General features: G+C 38.3%; 1 protein-coding gene across 5 annotated transcripts in view; it reads right to left on the minus strand.

Moving 5' to 3' along the window:
- The window catches only part of ROBO1 (roundabout guidance receptor 1), a 659,452-nt gene that overhangs the window by 370,030 nt on the left and 266,809 nt on the right, over nt 1-22,613 (minus strand). For 4 of the 5 annotated variants that reach the window (XM_069785378.1, XM_069785384.1, XM_069785379.1 and 1 more), the window contains exon 1: nt 19,702-19,858. The exons of the other annotated variant lie outside the window; for it this stretch is intronic. In XM_069785378.1, coding sequence (XP_069641479.1) covers nt 19,702-19,843 — 142 coding nt within the window. In that variant the 5' untranslated portion in view covers nt 19,844-19,858. Of the gene's footprint in view, nt 1-19,701; nt 19,859-22,613 lie in introns of those variants that run through there. 5 annotated transcript variants of the gene reach the window in all.

The following is a 22,613-nucleotide window of genomic DNA, read 5'->3' on the forward strand; positions in this document are numbered from 1 at the left end:
GACATTTTGTTCACGTAGAAGCACAGACAAATAAAGACTGCTTTTGCCCTTATGTCTAAAATATTGATACTATTCTGATGTATTATCCTACCTTTGAAGCAAGTACTGCATCCACTTTTTTTTGCTACTTAACATTTCATGTTAACATTTTATTGACTCCAAAATGTCTGATTATTATGGTTTATGTTCTGTACAGAAGCACTCTGTGACCCTCTTCCTTCGCTTTTCAACAGAGATTTACTAGTAAAGGCTGAAGTGCATAACAATGTTAGGGAGGCCTCATGATTTCCAGTATATCATGCTTCTGAGCATTTATTCTGTTTTCATTACTTAACTGTGCTTTCTAAAATGTCTGTCATTTATCAAAATATAATGTACCCTTAATAAATACTATCATTTTGATTATATTTAGTCCAATGCGTAGTATTTGCAACCATCACTTAAAATCAGAGTTTCCTTCAGTAGTATGAATATGAGAGGGTCTTTCCTATTTTGTTGGAATTATATAGATTATAAATTCAAGAAAAAACAGAAACAACTGTGATCGAATTAACTTGTGAAACACAATTTTCTTATGAACCCTTGTAGTTCATTGATTGCGGAGTTCAGTGTTATTTAACTACAACCCAAGAGATAGTATTCTAGAGACAGAATTAAAACCTCCTTAGTGTATGCCTTGCTGTGGAATGTGATACTGTATAAAACTTAAAACATCATTAGGTTGCTGGTAGCTCGTTCAAGTCAATAAGGACAGAAGATGTTTTCTGATGTTTGTTTCACTTGAGAAACTTATTCTTGCTTTGTATTGATTCATTCTGATATATAGTAGCAATATCATGAAATGTTCTAGTCTCTGAGTTCCAAACAAAGGTTATTTGGGAAATGTCATATACTTGTCTTACCATTTTATGTGATTATCTATGAAAAGCATATCTCCTATTTTTAATATAAATAGCCAGGCATTCTCCATCCACTGTTAACAGTTTCATTGCTGAAACAAAATGTAAATCCATTCATTCTGACATATGAAGAAACAATACTTGTTTCATCATTGATTTCTGCTTCTGTTTACAGTTTATCAATGGAAATGTATTTCTGTAATGCCGTCATCTATGAAATTCAACATGTTTTAATCCACAGCTTCATTTGTTTAGTGTTTTGGACCAATAACGTGCGTACCCGTCTTGTAATGAAGAGGAAGCGTGAAAACTAGCTACTCTAAAACCTTATTCATCTTACATAAAGGTTATTTATTTAGGTATTTATAATTTGTGTTCCATATTTTTATACTTTTTCCTAACAAAAGCCTGTATTTTAGGAGGGAGAAACCGTATTTAATCTAAGACAAAAATGTTACAGTTTACTATACCAGTTAAACAGATTGCTGGACATTCATTCCTCTCTACTTCTAGAGATTGTTAGAGGTGTAGAGAACTGGTAGCTGCAGAGTAAATGAGATGTTCACTGCTTGAATCAGATAACTAGTTAGTCTTATATTTACACACCTACCTCGGTAGATTTCCTACTGATTTAAATTCAACTAGACCTATTTCCACTAGTTTCCCTACAGAATATATTTGAAGAAGAGGGGTGGAGTTCAGCAGAGGTCAGATCCACAGCTAGATGGAATTCTAGGCATGGATCCATATAAATCTTTATAAGGCTTAATCCTTGCTTTAAGCAGTACTGAGTAAAGGACTGGTAATCAAAAGCAATACCCCCTGAATTGCTGGCCACTGTGAACTGAACCACATCTTCATAAACAATTGTGAATTAATTTGTAACTCTGTAGGTTAGAATAATCAATATAAACGGGACTACAGCATTTAGTAACATGCATGCAACGTTTCAGTATGGAATAATTCAAGACAGCACTCAAAGATCAACAGGCCAGATCTAACTAAATTTACCCATGCCAAAGGGGGTCTTTAATGAGATTTGGATCCTGTGTCATTAACTTTTGCCAAAATAATGCTTCATCTACTGGCATTTCATACAAATCATAATGATTTCCCAAAGATGTAAAAAATTATATCCCTGTATTCAGTGTTCTAGTTTTTCAACTGCATGAAAAAGAAAAGAAAGCCCCAAGAATTTTCTTGAGAAATCCTTGTATTCTTATTTTTAAGTGGTAGGTAATAATATAATCCCTTCAATACTCCACTCGTTTGAATACAGTGAAAATCTGTAGGGAGATCATTTAAGAAAATAAATGATATAGAGCTACCACGTAAAAATCAGAATATCCTGAATGGGTTTTTGGAAAGATCTTTTTGATATATATCAGGTGTTACAGTAAAATCTCTTTAGTGAATTAGAATTTTCCATCATATCACACCAAGAGCCATACAATGTGGAACAAAAAAGTATTATACTTGATTTTGTACTCAAGAGGAATTTCTATCTATAAATCAGAAATTGACTGAATTCGATACATGTACCAGGTACCTCTGGGGAACATAAAGCTGTGAAATGTAGTTAGAGCATAGTGGTACAGTTAATTTCTACTATTTTAGTATTATATTCCCAGGCTTTCATTAGATGATCATTCTTTAAAGGAAACTTAATTGTTTCAAATCCCTTCTGATTCTTGCCTGTACATGAAAGGACACATTGCAAATAAAAACAATTTCAGAATGACACAAAGTCTGTGCAGGAATCTACTGCTTACTGCTTTTATTCTGTGACACTTTTTGGCTTCTTATTCAAATATTGTGTATTTAACCATTTAGTTCCTGTGCCATTTCTTTCTTATGCCAGAGGAGGCTGAATTAAAGTCCATTTAAAATTAGTACTTGTATCAAACATAAGCACTTTAAATTAGAAAGAATACATATAGACAATTATTCTCAAATTATGTAAGTATCGAAGGCACTCTGGCCTAATTTTTTTGCATCCTTAGGTTTTGCTGAAAGACCTTCCAGTGCTAAAGCACTGAAGGATCAGCTGCAGTGGGACTATTTTAAAGAACATTTATGTGGTATGTCCGTTTATGGTATTTAAAATGAAGACCAATAAATACTTAATAGGCTATTTTTTTATTTACTGAATTATATTAAATACATTTAATGTTGTTCCATGTACATTTTTATATTTTGATAAATAGTATTTAGTCATTTCGCATAACAACCTTGATAATGAAACATATACAATGTTATCTTAACATCACAGATAAGATACTTTACTCAGTGTTTACTCAGATTATTCTCTTAATGCTCTTAATCAAGGAATTCATTGATTTGGAAAAGAAAATAAGGTATGTTATTGTTTTCATTTAGTAGCTAATGTTAATATGATAAATTTATAGACTCCATTTTAAAGAAAAAGTATCAGCTGTGGAGAAATTTTTTTCATTAATGTGCCAGGAAAGTAGTATTTGCTGTGCTAATGGCAGCATATTTTAGGTAAGTCTATTAATCTAATCTCCTTACCAGAATAAAGAAGAAAATTTGTAAAGAAAATAAAGTAGAGGAAAGGGTCTACTGCTAGATGTATGATAAACACATCAGAGTAAGATTTGATTTCCCAAAAGAAGGTAATCTTTTCTACTTCTCTGAAAAACTATTTAAATGAGGTCTCATTAGCCTCAGTGCCTGGTGCTCAAGGTGTGCTGCCAGGTTTGCTAACCTTTTGATTAAATCCCCAGAGGTGTCTGACCTAGTTCTTCTGTGCTGACCATCTAAAATATGTTCTGATGCATACTGTTGTTAAGGTGGTCCCAGAACCAGTATAATTAGTGAGCCTTAAGCTTTTTAGAGCTTGAAAAGGCAAGAAACCATTCATATGGAAACTCACATGCTTGATGTCTCTTCAGACGGAATCAACAATCATCAGTGCAACCCTGGGAGCCTTTAATAGACCGTATAAGACTACCTTCCTATTCAACTCTCTTGCAGGTTTGCTTAAAAATATTTTAGTTTATCAATAAAAGAAATTGTGAAGACAAGAATGGAGCAGAGTTGGATGTTATTAATAATGGTGCAAAGGAAGGACACGAGAAGTTGTAATTGTCAGTACTTTTTCAAAGGTAGTTGTTATTTAACTCTGTCAGGAATAGAAGATACTTGCATACTATTAAAATATTTGAGTTTTGGTAGGTTTTATGTATACTGTAAAGAAATAGTCATCTCTGACTAAAAAAGAAAGTTCCTCTGCGTTTTGTTTTGAGCAGTGTGCACTGAACCTTACAAATCATGCAGGTCAAGCTGTGGCTTGTCTATCAGTCTGATTTACAGCATCATGGAATGGTTCGGGTTGGAAAAGACCTTAAAGATCATGTAGTTCCAACCCCCCTGCCATGGGCAGGAACACCTCCCACGAGACAAGGTTGCTCAAAGCCCCATCCAGCCTGGCCTTGGAACACTTCCAGGGATGGGGCATCCACAACTTCTCTGGGCAACCTGTTCGTTATAGAGCACTGTGTTCTGAGTACTGACCTAAGAGCCCAGGAAACAGGTAGTGACTCAGTGGCAGCTAGTGTCTGGGAGCTCTCACTTCAGCTGAGACCAGCTACCCCCTTTATCTGCTGCAGTATATTTTCTGCATGTGCTCTTCTCCTCTCTGTTGTATCTGCTACCAACAGAGCTGCTTCTGAATCTGGGTTTGATGAGTACAGCTGGGAAGAGTACAGAAGGGAAGAGAGAGGAATGAGGGATGAGGGCTGGCAGGGACCATACAGCCCAACAGCAGGAAAAGCAAGATGGTAGCTCTGTGGTGTGCCAGCCCTCCCCCATTACCTTACATTGGACAAAGACCGTTGACTGAGAGCAAGAGTACAGGCCCAGGACTTACGCACTTATCGGCAGCATTTCTGGGGCTCTACCCCAAAATACAGAATCTCTCAGCTTAGAGCAATGCATGTGTGTTAGCGGGGGCTTGAGTAGGAGAAGGAAGCAACCCCAGTGCCTTATCAGCTCATCACTCCTTCCCACTTATTCTGCTCTATGTACATGGGGACATGTAGAAAAGACCTCTTCTATGACCAGAGTAGTATACATGGTAAGGGGGCATAGAAGAATATGAAAATTTATTATGTCCCTTTATGTCTCAGGATGTTGAGGATAGGCAGTAATCTAGCCTATGGGTTAAGAAATTCTTTAACCAAGAAATCTGCAGTGTTATTTTTAAAGAAACACATATCAATACCTGTAAATCAGAAGACTGCATACAATATGTCATGTCATGATGCTCAGTAGCTTATAACCAACTCTCTAATTGGACTTCTACTTGAATACAGAAAAGTACAGGAAACATTCGAACTGTTCCAGTCCTTCTCATTTTCATCCCTAGACTCTCATTTTCCTTCTATCCATACGATTTTCTTCCTTGCCTGCTTGTAGTGGCACTAAGAAGCCAAGCTCACTGACTCAGCAGGAAATACTGACTAAATCATTTATAAAGAGCCCTTTTGCAGCGAAAAGGCAGGCTGATCACTTAGGCTCTCGTAACTCTCCACTGTTGCTCCATTACAGTAGTAGAGACAAGTGGCCAGTGGGTATTTGCAGTGCTTCACCCACTGATTTTTATGTAACACTTATTTTAAAATATTCCACTTAAATGGAATATTCCACTTTATTCCAAACTACAGGTTATTTCACAAGAGAGGCTCATTATAATCCAAGTGCCAGACCTGACTACGTACTCTGTGTGCATATGTTGCAATCAGGTGGTTTCAGAAGAATCCAGAATAAATTATTATTCCATTGATCTCATCTAGTAAAAGGATAAACAAACCCCACTGATTCTGAGATATGGAAAAGCAAATTCAGAAGAGGCTTTTATCTATTTATTTAAAAAACTTCTTACAAGAGAAAGACTTTAAATTTAGCTTTAACTATACTGATAAATGACAGATTTAAAATCCACTTTCTATAATTTGGCTGCTCTAACATAGTCCTGAAAGTATGTTCTTTACCCCTGCTGGAAAAGACAAACAAATAAGCAAGAAAAAAAATATAATTAAGAAGTGCTCCATACCTCGCAGGACTGGACTCTCCACTATCTTGGCACAAAAAAGAGGGAAACTAAATTTCAAAAGCTGCTAGAGGACTTTGGATACTATGTTGTTCTAGTTGGACTCATGGCCCTAACTTAGTTTTTAAGTCATTTTTTGAAATCTTCCCATGAATAGTATTTATTGGATCCATTGCTTGCTGAAGTAAATGGACTGTAGTTGGATGGGCACTGGATCACTCTTACCGTGAACAGATGTGTTATGGCTAGAGGGAAATTAATATAGGCAGCAAAAGATTGTAGCAAATCATGTCTCGCTATATTCAGTTCAAGCTGTGTCCTGACGGATGTACACCACTTTCTAACACTGCGCTACCCTGCCAGCACCACTGCAGAGCCTATCACAGGGACACAGTTTTAGGAATGCTAACTCGGTCATTTCAAACTGCATCACTTTGATACACTTGTCTACCTAAATACAGCCATTCCACTTTGATCAGGCTGCCAAAATAAATGTGTCATGATGCTTTTTCTTTATCTCAGTTCAGCTTCTGGACAGCAGATTTTAAGAGCATCTGCAGCTACAAAAAGACCTTCACCTTAATACAAGGACATTTTCCAACCAAATAAGTAGAAAACTCATAAAGATGTCATCTGGGTATTACAAAAGAATTCATTATTAAGATTTTAAAACTAGCTGCATCCACTCTTCAGAGAACTTTTATAGACCTGTTAAGAAAGAGATCTCAACAAGTATGTTCTTTCTAAGTATTATATTTACAGTCACGTGGGTTTAAAAAAAATAAAATCACTTCTCCTCTCTGTTCTGTTCTCCTGAGTCCCTACTCTCTTGATAATATTTGTAGCTGTCTTGGTTTGGATCGATATTCAGCATGTTGGCAAGCACAGAAACACAGAGACAAGCTAGCCTGACACACTTGTGTGTATACATGTAAATAAGCTTACAATTAACTTATATTGAATTTATATATAAATTAATTTGTTTATAAAGCACTTAAACAATAGAAGTATATTCTAACACATTTGTATGGCAAAAGCACATTCCTATCAATAACAATAGAGCTCTACAACTCTAGGTTGTGCTCCTAGAAGAAAGAGCAAACAGCTCCTAATCTCTGTGGTGTTTTCTGTCTTTTTCTGGAAAGAGAAAGCCTCTGCATTCTGGAGTTTAAAGGCAACCAAATAACCTTGTGGTTCCTCACATCGTATTAGTTTTTCAAGTAACATTTTTGGCAAAGAAAATAGTTAGCTTCAGGTAGGTTAAGAGCAACAAAGCTTTTGTTGTTGTTGTTGTTGTTAAACTTCTTATGTTACAGAATCACAGACTGGTTGAGGTTGGCAGGGACCTCTGGAGGTCATCTCGTCCAGTCCTCCTGCTCAAGCAGGGCCACCTGGTTGCCCAGGACCATGTCCAGATGGCTTTTGAGTATCTCCAAGGATGGAGATTCCACAACCTCTCTGTGCCAGTGCTTAGTCAGCCTCACAGTGAAAAAGTGTTTCCTGATGTTCAGAGGGAGCCTCCTGTGTTTCAGTTGCCTCTTGTCCTGTCACTGGGCACCACTGAAAAGAGCCTGGCTCCATCCTATTTGCACCCTCTCTTTAGGTATTTATATACATTGATGAGATCCCCACCTGTTATTACAAACTTTAGTGAACTTCTAGCTCAGTATTATCTATTCTTAATAAGCTAAAAAATGGCTCACTATGCTGATGTGCTGAAGTGAAGCCTCGATTATGACTGCCCAGCTGTTAGCTATATGTTACAAATAGTCTTGCTTGTTAAGAAAAATGCACACCTCCTTTACCTAAACAAACATTTCCTCTGAAAGTTCTTCGCTTCATCATAAAGCCTTCCCTGTGGGATGCTTATGGTGTTTATCTGGCTTGTATACCTTTACAAGACCTTGAATTTTGAAGAATTTCCATCAGGGGCTGTCTGGAATCAAAACATTGTGATTATGTAGAATTTTAATTTTTTCCTCCAAATCTTCAATACAGTTTTGAAAAGCCCCCAAATGGAGAGGGGGGCAATCAAATGTTGACTGTGATATCTATATTAGCTCTATTTTTTTTTTTGAGAGGGTTTATTTAATATCTCAATGCATACTATCTGATTGTTTTGATTATGTTATAGATATAATTTTATTAATTAATTCTTAATAAACCCAGAAGTAGAATTATTTATATTTACACATAAAAATTTTGCATAAAAATCCAATTATCAGATGGGTGATATTGTAGGCTCAAGAACTGAAAAACATGTTGACAATAATTTGTGTGCATATTGTGCAACAATATTCACACTATTCCCACAAATTCCTACAGTATCTTTTCCAAATAAGCTTTCTTTCTACTTTATCCGTTTGATAATGGTCTGGAAGGTATAATTAAACAGCTACAATTTTGAGGAAAAAATAACCCTCAGGCCATTTTCAGCCTCCTGTGATGTACTTACTGTTCATTAAAAATGGTCTTTAAACTCTATGTAATACCTGAACATTGCACAGTAGTTTTTTCCAGAGAAACGGGCATCTTCCTCCCCCACCAGACTTTTATGCTAAATATGCCATCTGAGATCTTGTAAGAAATCCAGAACACTAACTTTTTAATCAGTTGATCAGTAAGTTCATGATCCTTTTACCTTCCTTTTCCTTTCTCTTGTGCTTCCTGTCAGTTTGCCATTTCCATTGATGTGAAGACTTGAATATTATCTATTTGTTTTTAAGCAAAAAATTAAAGAAAAATATTTTACATTGTCCTGGTTTCAGCTGGGATAGAGTTAACTGTCTTCCTAGTAGCTGGTACAGTGCTATGTTTTGAGTTCAGTATGTGAAGAATGTTGATAACACTGATGTTTTCAGTTGTTGCTCAGCAGTGTTTAGACTATAGTCAAGGATTTTTCAGCTTCTCATGCCCAGCCAGGGCACCTGACCCAAACTGGCCAACAGTGTATTCCATACCATGTGACGTCCCGTCTAGTTTAGGAACTGCGAAGTGGGGGACAGGGATTCACTGCTCGGGGACTGGCTGGGTGTCGGTCGGCGGGTGGTGAGCAATTGCCCTGCGCATCATTTGTACATTCTAATCCTTTTATTACTACTGTTGCCGTTTTATTAGTGTTATCATTATCATTATTAGTTTCTTCTTTTCTGTTCTATTAAACCGTTCTTATCTCAACCCAGGAGTTTTACTTCTTTTCCTGATTTTCTCCCCCATCCCACTGGATGGGGGGGAGTGAGTGAGCGGCTGCGTGGTGCTTAGTTGCTGGCTGGCGTTAAACCACGACATACATATGAAATGATGAAAGGCCTCATTACACATCAGAGTACAAGTAAACAATCTTACTGAAAATGAAGCAAATGATACTTTGCTATCCAAAAGTTTAAATCTACTGAAAAGCAATTCGGTTTCCCTTGGACAATACTTACTCCTAACAGAAAGAGCAAAATCTTATATTTGGCTTTGCACTAGTCCAGAAACAAGACAGAGAAATTTATTCTGCTAAAGGTTAGACAGAAACAAATACAGTAAATAGTTTTTCAGTGGTTTTTGAGTGGGTTAAGTTATGCATGTTTGAGTGGGTTGGTTACTCTGTTGCACGTTTAGCCAAACTGCAACCCTTCTTTTCCTGTTGGATATTCATGAATTAACCATGAAACTGGGGGGGGGGGGAGGGACTCGACATGGGGGCACACAGGACACACAACACCAAAACAGGAAAATGAAGCAACTAGAGTTTATTAACTCACAAGAACCATCTGATGAGAACAAAAGGAAGAGTTGAAGAAGAGGCAGAGAATCTAGTAAAAAAGCTAATGCAGATTTGGAAGAGATTATTTCATAATATTCATAATTTGAAAAAAATAAAATTAGGGTTCTGCCTATGTTTAGAAGTGCAAAATAATTCAGGATTTTCTGCAATAAAGAAAGCAGCAGTGAGTTTTAGTAGTAATTTATCACTGCCTTTTAGGAATCATCAGACAGAAACCTTATAAATAATATATTGTCCTGTAAATTGTACTACAGAAAAACATCTCCTTTCTTATACAAGGGTCACTGAAAATCAATACAATTCCTTCTAAAAAGCACTCTACAATGTTTTAACGCTTGTAGGTGATGGTTCAGCTTGTTACGGTTTATGGATAAATAATGTACCGGAATCTCACACACACAAAGCACTAAAATAAATGTCTGGTAGTACTACCAGAAGGATCTGATAAAAATAACTCTGGATCTGGATAGATGTTGATTTTTCTTTTCTTACTCAGTGTTGACGTATGAAGCTGTGATGCTGGGACAAGAGTTGTAATTATAAACAGTGCTAAAAGGAGAGATCAGTTTTGATGGGAAATCCTAATTTGATAGATTGGTTTTTTAGACTCTCATGTATTAGGTTCAACACCGGCTCCCACAATATTCCTGTATCCAAGGAGGGACATTGTGGCCTGGATGGGTGAACCACCAGATGAGTAAAAACTTGATGATGCATCATCTCAGAAGGTAATGGTTAATGGGCTGCAGCCTACCTGGAGGACAGTAACAAGAGGGACCACCAGATCTGTCCTTGGACCTGGCCTGCTTAACATCTTTATCAGTGACCTGCAGGAGGTGAGGGAGGGCATGCTCCTCATGTTTGTAGGCAAAACCAAACTGGGAGAACCAGTCCACACGCCCAACAGCAGGGCTGCCACCTGGAGGGAGCCAGACTGGCTGGAGGAATGGGCCAACAGGAACCTAATGTAATTTAACAAGGACAAATGCAAAGTACTACTGTGGGAAGGAATGAAGAACCCCCTGCATCCATACAGGCTGGGGACTGCCAGTCTGGGGAGCATCTCAGCTGGGAAGGCCCTGGTGCTCTGGGCTGGCAGCAAGCTGAGCATGAGCCAGCAGCCTGCCCTGGCAGCAGAGATAGCCAGCAGCATCCTGGGCTGTATGAGTGCACAGGTGGTAATCAAGGAAAGGGATTATCCCTCTCTACTCAGCACTCACCTGGAGTACTGCATCCAGTTTTGGGCCTCCCAGAACAAGAAGGAAATTGGTAAACCGGGTGGAGTTCAACAGAGTGTCACCAGGACGACCAGGGCTGGAGCACTTGCGTGGGAGTCTGAGGGACCAGGGCTTGTTCAGCCTAGGGAAGAGGCAGCTATAAGGGGGACCAAACAGTCACCTGCCCATACCAATGGAGGTCACTGAGGAGATGGAGACATGCTCTTCACAGTGGTCTGTGGCAGGGTAAGAAACAACAGGCATAAGTCAAAGCACCAGAGGTTCAGGCTGAATATAAGGAGAACTGTTTTCCCTATGAGGACAGGCAGGCAGTGGAGCGGGTTGCCCAGAGAAGCTGTGCCAGCTCCGTCCTTGGAAGTTCTCAAGACCTGACTGGATCAAGCCCTGAGCAGCCTGGTCTGACCTCATAGCTGACCCTGTTTGCGCAGGAGGTTGGACTAAAGACCTCCAATGGTTGCTTCCAACCTGAATTATCTTGTAAATCCATGATCCTATATAGTAATTATTATGAAAAATTAACAACAATGCCAATATCCGCATTATAAGAATTTACCTTTCAACATTTTTCTTTTCCTATAATACTCAAGAAAGTGCATTTTTTTAGACACAATAAATGAATATTGTCATCTATACAGTGCATTTCACTGCTATGCATTTAATGAGACCATGTGTGTTACTAACTTCCTACTTCTTTAAATAAAAAAAATTGCCTGGCTAAAACAAAAGATTGACTTGTATAACACACCCTGATGAGGATGGAGAGTGATGTACTCTTTTCCTTTCTCATCCTGTAATAATTCATACTCTTTTGACCTACTGGCAGAAATTTGCACTTCTGAACATCTTCACAAATTGCTTTGCATACTTAATTCACTGAACTGCCAGTAGTGTCTGAGCGTAATTTGGTCTGTCTTTACTCTTGCTAGGAGGCCCTCAGCAGAAAGCCTCTCATGAACTCCAGGGGTTCCTATCTGTGACAGTCCAAATGGAAAAGAAAAAGTATAATATGCTGTGAACGCCTTTTGTTTTGATTTTACTTGTTTCATGATTAATCAGGAACACAGGAACTCAAGATTAAAATACTCATCCTGGGGAATCAAATCTAGTATGCATAGCCTATCATAGCCTATCACAAATTTAAGTCTTTGGAAAGGAGATTTCAAACTCTTTGTCTGAAAACTGCTCTAGAATCTGCTGCTGTAAAACATCCTAAATTTCTATCCTAAATTAACTAGGGCTCATTTAATGCCTGCTTATTCTTTTGTCAAGTAGTAACATACGAGTAAAAGCTTAGAACCACCCATTATAAAAGCCCACATTTTGAACACTGTTTGAAGATAGGCTATTTACCAATAACTGGATTTCTTCAAGTTGTATAGTCAGCATGCTCTGTAGCTATTTTTTTTTTCAATATGTTCTCTAAGAACATAAGGCTGTCAACAAATGCCAATCACATCCCCCTTTCCTTAAGGCCTCAGTCAAAATAAGCTTTCTATTGCCTGATTATTTTAATAGCCCTTTCCTGCACCTTCTCTAGCTCTAATTCATCTTCCTGAAGTATGGTTGTTTAGAACAATCCCTAGTATCTTAGATATATAGGGGCATATGCTGCTAATAATGTCATTATTAGACAAATTCTTCACACAATGTTTTGCCTTTTTTTTGTTTTGTTTTGTTGGTTTTTTGGAGGGTGTCATTTTAAATTGGTCTAATGGCTACCAGAAAACTCACTAACTGGTTAAGAAACATGGGACGTCACTATTGCTTCCTGGTTTAATCAAAGCTCTGCCTTGAAGCATAACAATAACTGGAGGAGATTTTCTATAAACTTTGTCATAAAAACTGGCAGTGTAAAATTTATGTAAGTGGGAGTATCTGTGCTCCAATATTGCTACTATATGTTTTAATTAAATTATTATTGTCTGAACATCGCTATCATTGAAAGGCAATTATATCAATTGATGTTATATTTACATCTATATTTTAATACATATTAAAAAAAAATCCTCAGTGTCTGCGTCAGAAGAATGCTTGCAAAGAGAAGCACAAAACTGAAAGGACCCTTCTAGCATTTAGATTGATGTGGGGAACAGAGAGGTTAGGTTGCTGATAGACAAGAGCAGATTTTTTTTTTCTTTCTTTCTTTTTTAAATAAGCATAACAGTATCCATCTGTTCCTGGATTTAGAGTGCAGATGTACATTAAGAAGTAACTTTGTAAAATTAGTATCATGGGGCTCTGTGTTCATTCTCCCAGTGACTCAAGAGCACACTTGCTCAGTTGGCAAGTTTTAAAAAAGAGAAAGACTATGAAAAAGGTCTTAACTGCTAGCTTTGCATGTATCCTGAGAAGTAAAAGTCAAGCAGAAGTCTACTGTGTATTACCACTAGCAATAAGGATTCTGTAACTGCAGTTAAACTAATGTTGCTCCTTTCTAACCTAGTGATTCATTCAGCTCTGTCAGATGTCTATTGGTTCTGCAGTGCAAACAAGTGTTTGTTTTTCTCTTCAGGTTGATGGACATGATGAACTCAGTGCAATATGAGACATGCCGATAGCTTACTTGGAAAAATTGTATGGAGATAAGATCTTTGTTTTGTTTAGACATCGCTACCGACCTGCTTCACGTCTGAAATTACAGCTTCCTCCCAACCCAAAATATCCAAACTCTACAACCTACATCTTCATTCACCACTTTTTGCATCCCATTAGCCAAACTCTGCTTTTGTTTCATGTGTTTTTTTTCTCAATATCGCTCATTCTTTCCAACTAATCCTTAAACTAAAGATGGTAATTTAGAAGGAATGTCAAATCAAATAGCAACTATTTCTTTACAACATTCTTATTTGTCATCCTGTTGTGTATCATAGCTTTTTCTCCTCTCACCTTGTCCTCTCAGCCACAAAATCTGTATATGCATGGACTACCTCTACTAATCTGTTAGAAAAGAAATGGCTGAAAAATACTCCATTTCTCACAGGATAAGTATTACTGTAGATTTCCACCTTTGATGTCAATGAAGTCTTTTCTTGAATGTGTTTTTAGAACTACCACTTTTCAAAACAAGCACTCTGTAACACATAGGATAAACTATGTAAAATTACTGGAATAGTAGAAGAAATGTCTCAGAAATGGCCATGCAACGAAGAGGTATTTCCCCTTCATTTCTTGAAATGCTCACCAAGGCCAATCTGTCTTATTTGACACGGGACAAGTGGTGATCCACTATGAACAATTCTCCTGATCACAACAACATAGTAGTAAAAAAGAAAGGTAAAGCGAGAAAAAGGGATGGGATCCCTTGTTGTACAAAACACCACCACCACAATGATTTCATGATTAAAATCAGGGGGGAAAAATTGAAGGCTAACTTTGGGTCACAAGTGGGAACCATAGGATTTCTTTGCATACTGGAAGAGTCTTTTGAAAAAACATTGAATAAAAAAGTTCATTAGGAAAGATTCCTTTAAAAAGCCGTGAATCTACTTAATGAGGAGTGGTGATCCTTGTCTGCAAATATTTGACTATATAGTGTTAATTTAACAAGCCATCGTTCTGGTCTCTGTAACAGAAGCAATACTCTGTGATCTGTTAAATGATCCCCGATATTTATGTCACAGTTGATTTAACAGGAAATGTGCTACTTCCTGGAATATAATGCATGTGCACACTTCAATAGCACAGCACAATGCAATCTTAGAGATTACTCTGAATAACTGAAGCTCATACTTGACGCTTACTGCCCTTGCACTATTTTAGGGAGGAAAAAAGAAGCCCGCAAGCTAAGAGTGAACGATTACTTTACTAATCAGGCTGGCAAACCACAGGTGAAATCTGATGTGGAAATATAAATTACTTCATACTTTTGAAAATCTGCTCTAACAGTTAAATATTAAACAGAATATGTTTAGTAGTTTTAGTCAAGACAGTTTTATCCTATGCCGTTCTTCAGGTTTCCTCACTCCCTGCTCCCTGCAGCACAGTTGTGGCTCTCAGAACTCCTTGGGCACTAGGGGACATCATTCAGCACATCACCTGCTCCATTTGACCACTAACCACAAGCTCTTCTCTTGGAAATCCTGTTGTTATTTAAAGCCCTTCCTTCTATGAGCTTTTTTCCAAATTCTCCATCTCCTGACTTCCTCTAGTATCTTATTTGGATCATTTTCCGTTTTTCTCCTCTGATATACACTGGTAACTCTGCTAGATCTTCTTCCTTGCTTCCCTTCCTTTTCTGTTTGTCCCTGTACTTATCTCCAGGACTTTAATGAAAAAAATAACAACAGGTAACTTAAGGATTTCTTTCCACTCCAAAATAACTGTCCAAACAATAGTCTTTGTCTGACATCTCTGCAGCCTAAACTTGACAAAGAACTGAATTCCTGCTTGCATCTTCCATTCCTCTGCTTTCCTTTGGTGATCAGAAAAGATTTCATTATATTTCCTGGTGCACACTCCTATCACCTGGTTCTCCTTTCAGAACCTAGATCCAAACTGATGGAGAGTTGGGATTACTTGCAGTCATTTTTAGGTATCTACATCACTCCTAGTCACCTAAAGTTCCCTTCAAGTCTGTAGAAAAAGAAACAGGCATAGTTACAGAGCATTTCAGGAAACTACTTCGGATGTCTCCTTTAGGGCAAATTAAATACAACACAAAGTATCTAAATCATATGCTTTTATCCTATTGAATGTCACTGTGATCTGGCCTGTTATTTATGCACATAGTTAAAATAGTAATTTCGATTTTTACTATTTCACATCCTAAGTATGTAATTATTTTCAAGTCTGGCCTTGACAGAGTAGAATTGGTCTTTTGTGAAGATATAGACAAGGTAATCTTCCTGGGTCATTTCTTTAAACTGACAGAGTTACAGTTAAAAGTTTTTGTTTTTTTTAACTCTAAATCTTTTGCTGAATCAATCCAGATATGCCTAGCATCTTTAATGTACTACCTATGTGGTCACATCAGCTTTTAGATGTTTTTTATTCTTAGCATTTCTCTCATATCAAATATTCAAGATAAAACCTTCCTCTCAAGCTCCTTCAGTCTAACATCAGTGTCACGCATACAGAACAGTCCTCAGTGACTGAACTTCCTTTCTTGATTTGTTATTTATTCAGCCCCTATTTATTTACATTACAAATACTTTCCAAAAGTGATTGTCTTTAATGTGTATAAAGCCTCTCCATTTGGGTTTACCGTTAATAACTAATAATAATAATTTGGATAATAAAAACTTGATGATTATAAAAAGTACAACAATCTGTTGGATACCACATTACTATATTGATTAAGGAGATAAAAAATCCAGAGTTTGGTCCTGTAACATCCTAAGAATCATGAAAAGTCAAATACAAGTTCATCATTTTCCCATAATAACGGTCTTGAAATTTATCAACAACTTCAGTCTTTATCTGAAGTAGCTTGGGTTAGCAACTCCTCTCTCCTCACTGAAACCGATGTGTTTCCTGTTTGGTACGAGGTTACTTCTCAAAGCAAGTGCTCACATCCACAGTGAAGACAACAGAACCTAATGGGATAACCAAAAATCTCCTCATTTAAAGTGGACTTTAGGAGAACACACTGAAACACCGTCTAGGAGTCATGTACCTCTGCTTAATAACAGTATGAAACAGCTGCATATATTCATCCTGAAAAACATATATGGAAAGAGAAATATGTAGGACAAAATTATAATCTTTAGCCCTGAAACTTCTCATACTAGTGAATGCTTTGCTTATTTACCTCACAGCTAAACTTACATGGAACTGGAAGGAAGATGTGCCCTACAGATGTATCACTGCTCTTAGTAGGAGTAAAAAGTTATGATCCTACTGTATGACAGCAGTTATTAGCTTGTTTGGTTTTTGTCCATTCGGACACCACCTGAAGATAAATACAGGATTAAAAAATAAGCTGCTGCTTTTTTTGCCCATAGGTCCAGATATCCTGGACTTTATCTGAGTGATTTTTAGGAACGAGTCAGATAATTTTCAGTACAAACAAGCTTCTGGAATAGTTCTCCTTTTGGCGAATGGAATTCTATAGGTAAGGGAGAACAAAAAATTATCTAAGAATACTTCTGTAAAATCCAGGAACTCCATATTAGGCCCACATAAATGGTCCCATAAATTAGGAAAAAAAGGTAACTTTACCTATGAGATTGTATTACAGTTAATGTTATTTTTTTAAAATCCTTACTGATTACTATAGAAACCTGTTGGACTGATTTTAATAAATACCTCAGGGCTTTTCCATATAAACCAAGGTATATACACATAGTGCTACTGATTACTATTACATAGTGGAGAAAAAAAACACTGGATCGTTAAATCTTTAAACACGAAAAACTTGGTCTTTACTTCATTCAGTGCTCATTCAAACAGAGACCCAAAACCGCCAATTAAACAAAACCAGCCATCCTCTTGGTTTTACATTTTTGTTCAGCTTGTGTTTGCTTCTAACTTGATCCTGACTTTTGTGCTTGCTTGGAAAACGCGTGTTAAAATATGGCCTAGAGTTAAGATCCGGAGCCTCTGGGGAAATACTAGACCAGTGCTTGATTTTGTCAGTCCTCCAAAATGATCCCATTAGTCTCTGAGAGGCAGGTTAAACAGCTGCAATTCCCCACAGGGGCCTGTCCTTGGACAAGGCGCAAAGATGCACGTGCACACCTTGATACGGGTGAAAGATCCTCGTGGGTGGACAGACACAGAAGGGTCTGTGCTCTGCTCGGGAAGTAAGTCGTCCCACGTCCCCACGCTCAGCGGGGAGCTGCTGTCTTAAACACTGCCTTATAGGCCTTAAATACTGCCCTGCAAGGCGGGGACACAGTCTGGGCTGCGGAGCAGCATCGCCCGCAGCCCTTGCACCCTCTGCAGCCATCACCCACCTGGCCCACTTGCCACAGGGGGTCCCATGCCAAGCCCTCAGCCCCTCTCTGAAACATGCCAGTGGGAAAAGGTGATGGCATCTCCCCCTGAATGCTTACCCTGCTACTCTTGCGACTAAGGGGGCTTGTGGAGGGCACATGCAGGGCCCCCGCTCCCACCTCCATGGGCAGATGTGAGGCTGTTGGGCACAGGAATCTGCCTGTCAGGCACCAGCCCCAGGCCAGGAAGGGCGAGGGGGCTGGAGGGGAACCGAGTGCTCCTCTTTAGGTAAAACTAAGCAACCTTATTAATAGTAGAGTCTGACCCGTGGTCCCAGGTAAATCAGTGGCTCTTTAAACACAAGACCCAGGGATCACCATTCCCAGCCCCATTTTCTAAAAGCAAAAATCTAACTTACAGTAAGTTTAAAAAAGCATTCTTTAAGCTATATTAATTTCCATTTTGTCAATATGATGACCCCATATGCATCAGGGAGCGTAGATGTGCCAAACTCGGAGAATGTGGGGGGAAATTCAGAAAAAAATTAATAGGAATATTCAGAAGGTCAAAAAGTCTAAATAATCCACAGGCAGCAGCGTTCATGCTATGTTTTTCTAAGAAGGCATCTGTCTTCTTGACTGAAAGGAAATTTGTATTGCTTTGCTTTTTTACCGTTTTAGAAAAAAAGTCTTTTAAACTGGAATAAAATTATGTATCAAGGTTTTAAACCGCATGCAGAGATGATTGCGAGGGGTAGGTGATGAAAGCTGTAATCATTGTAAGTGGTGTATAACAGACCTGAAGTTTTACAAATGGACAAGAAATTACTCCCTTTCTCTTATACCTACCTATTCTCTTCTTGTATCCTGTAAGACTCAGTTATGAATATCTGATTCGCACACTTTTGTTAATAACTTGACTATATGCAATTTTACACAGTGTGAGCAGTAGTAGCACTAGTAACCCACCAATAAAGTATTTAAAGATCATCTTCCAGTTAAATGCCCAACTCATTCTCCCTCCTTCCCTTTCCAAAAGTTGCTGCCACCAGAAGAACGAATATTTACCTTCACAACCTAAAAGTTATTTAGATCTAGAGTCTGCCACTGTACTGGACCACTAGTAGTTCATGAAAACCCCACAAACAGGGACTCTGTAGCTGAGCCTGGGCTGTGGTCAGTAGCATGATGCCTGGAGCTGAACATCAGTTCAGTGTGCAGAGGAGTTACAGAATTAGGCCCCTCAGAGATCACTGCTGCAACACACCGTATGGTGCTGCTTATCAGTGGCTTTTTTTATTTGGCCTAGAGACACATTTCTCCAGTTTATGCAAAGCAGAAGTCAACAAAACAGATTCTTCTCCAATCACATTTTAGTTTCACTTGGATTTTTTTCCTTGCTGCAATGTATTTTACTTTTGTTTATAACAGAAACAAAGCAAAAAAAACCAAAAAACAAAAAACAAACCCAATATAAACATATGGAAAAATCCCTGCCTTTGGTCTTTGGAAAAATTTCTCTGAGATGATATATTGCCTCATGCACTAATATACACAGTTCGAAGGAAAATAATGGGTGCATTGTTTCAACAATAGAAAATTACTTTAAACATTTAAATAATTGAAATGTACTAACACACACAAAAAGACAGTCATGTTGGTTAGTTAAAAGGCACAATAGTATTTCCCAACAGTACTAACAATGTTGAACTTCTAGGGTGATGGTGAAAGATAGCCAGCTAGCAAAGATGATTAAGAAACCGTGTACAGGTGGTAATGGCAGATGTAGGCGGAAAGTGTCAGAAGTAGGCAGTCAGGAATATTTTGGAAAGATGCACTCTACCTGTGTAGCCCAGCGAATTGTCGCCATTATCAGAGGTGGGGAGTGGTGTCCCGCTGTCGTTCCCCCTCTCTAGGTCGGCGGAGTCTGTCAGAAACAACACCAGAGCTGCTGATGGGGTCACAGGAGTAACAGCAGTTGCCATTTCGATCACAACACGTCCAGACACAAATAAATCCACACATGACAGCAAGAGCCACAGTGCCAGCGTACAGCATGCTTTGTCCTTCCCCTGCCTGCGTGGTGGTGCCCAGCGAAAGGTGTGCAGGAGCATTGCCCGGGGTCCCCAAAATGCTGCCCGCTGCCCCTCTCTGCCCGCTCAAAGTCTCGCTCTGCAGCCCGCCAGGCACAGTGGCCACCCTGCCAACCAGCCAGCGCAGGCTGTGGTGAGCATATGGGGACGGGAAGGCAGGGGAGCTGAATGCTAGCATTGCTAATTTTCCACCTTATTGTTAATCAAAGCTATTGACTGTGATCACTCCCCATCATCGCTTCATCTCCTGGCAATTACAGACTCAAGGGACTTCACCTCTTTGTGGGGAGGAGGCGGGGGACCACTGTGTCTTGGCAAGCGCGGGGAGGGGGGAGCTGCTCTACCTCTTCTGGAAGATGGGGCAGGGGAAAGGGGTAGAGCCCCTCTGTGAAAAGGTAACAGTTTAGTGGCATAAGGAGTAAGATGCGTTTTCTGAGTTGAAAGATGCTTCCAAGGAAACACTCAATTTTAATGTCACATTAAAAAAAAAAAAAAAAGGAAGGCAGCTGGTCAGCTAAACACATAAATGAACACGTGTTTTAAGACCCCAAGATAAATTGCTCATCAAAACACCACAAAGCACCGTGAAGATAACTCATAATAATGAACTAAATAATTCAAAGCAAAAAATAAAATAAAAATGCCAGTGGCTCTGAAAACAAAACAGCACAACCCGAAGGAATTTGTTGTCAATATCACTAGATCTTTTTACTCTCATCTATACACCTTAATGTAAAACTGTTTATTAAACTTAAATTCTATTTTTAATTTACTTAAAGTACATGTGCACTGTCCAACAAAGAACAAGTAAAAAGAAACATTCACATTTTGTTTAAAAAAAAAAAAAAAAAAGTACAAGAACCAAATCTCTTTGCAAGAATATCACTACCACAACAATAGGCTGCTTATTTCTTTTTCCTGTTGACAGGTGTCAGGTAATTTATTAATTATTGTAAAGACCCTGAATAGGAAAAATATGTTTTGCTCTCTCAAACACAGACGTATTCTGGACCTCTATAATGACTGAAAGTAACTGTTCCTTTTCAGTAAAACGCACATGCTGCTAAAAATGGTTATGAAGTTTCACAAAACACCTAAAGCAACTATGTTTGAAATTAAACTAGAAAAAAACATAAGTGGATATTTTTCTGGATGCTTAGTTTTACTAGCTCAGTCTAATTTTTAACATGTGATGCCAAAGATTCATATTCTCCATTTGTTTTTTAAACAATCTTATAGAGACAGCATCCTTACAAATCAAAATCTTTTTAATGAATTACAAAAGAAAAACAAAATGAAAACCCAAATTCTCAAGACCAGTCCACTTAGGGGGACTTACTGGAAAGAATATTTCTTTTAAAAAGTCAATTAAAGAATTGATAGCATGACTTTTAAAATGCTGTTGAGCAAATTACAAAAATAAAAGACCAAACAACAAAAAACAACCAAACACCAAGACTGTGTTTCATCTTGGCAGATGAAAAAAGTGAAATATGTTCATTTATTGGTCCATTCATCTTTGCTGGCTCACTAATGGCCAATGTCACGTACATCTTTAAAATCTGCTCTGAAAATGGCTGCAGAGTGACTGGATCAACATTCTGCTTCTCCAGATTGCTCACTTATTTGCATTCAAGGGTTGATTGGGTCAGAGTTTTAAATTACAGCGGTAAAGGACAGAAGGACAGGACTTTTTATTAAATTAAGTGGCAGAGGCTGTGCCTACTTTTTTTAGGGCAAATGTTTATAATTGACTACAGAAAGCTCAGACAGAGACTTCAAGCAACAAACCTGCTGATCATCATTTTGAAAGATTGCCTTCTAGGAGATTTAACCACACACTACTCAAAATGATGAAGGAGGAAGAAGATGCACTGAAAGCTACTGGAGCATTCTATGTGTCAGTGTAACGTCTGGCGTCATGAGCAAAACGTAATTGCAAAATGAAATGATCTTTTTTACCCAAGATATTCCCTCAGACATGGCATTCCCAGCAATGGGCCACCTTCCTCATAACACCTCACAAAACAACCGATGCTAATGCCCTTTAGCTAGGCTCACTTAGGAGTTTAAATAGGAGCAGTCTCTGTTTCAGAAATGCTGTGCATTCAATACAGCCAACAGGACACATGAGCAGCAGCTTTAAAAACTAGGCTACAACTACTTGCAGCCATTTAGGTATTAAAACCTTGGCTTCAATCCCTCCACTGATGGAAATGAGGGGATCAGTCTCTTTTTAACACTATCGATATTTACATGATATCTGTTGGTCACAATGCACTTGTTATTTATAATTCCAAACCACACAGACTTTATTCACTCTCTCATTCTTTGAGAAATGCTACTTTTCCACCTGATACCAAACATTATATTCAACTAATATTAAATTATGGTCTCTGGCTGGAAATGACTTTCACTTACGATAATTGCTGAAGTTCAGTTCTTGCTGTGGGTGAATTCTACCCATTTCACTGAATCACTGAATGATAAGTCTGTGCCCAAGTCCTACATTTCGGGCTGTGGCCCCCTGCACTGGGCTGAATTGAATTTCGGCTCTGTCACAAGATCCAGCTTTGCCTTTGCCTGGGAGTCCCTGTTAAAACTTAACAGAAATTAGTACTATTGACTTAAATGGCACATTTCACCATAAGACTGCTGTGAA

The sequence above is a fragment of the Haliaeetus albicilla genome, chromosome 6 (assembly GCF_947461875.1).
Source record: "Haliaeetus albicilla chromosome 6, bHalAlb1.1, whole genome shotgun sequence".
NCBI lineage: Eukaryota > Metazoa > Chordata > Aves > Accipitriformes > Accipitridae > Haliaeetus > Haliaeetus albicilla.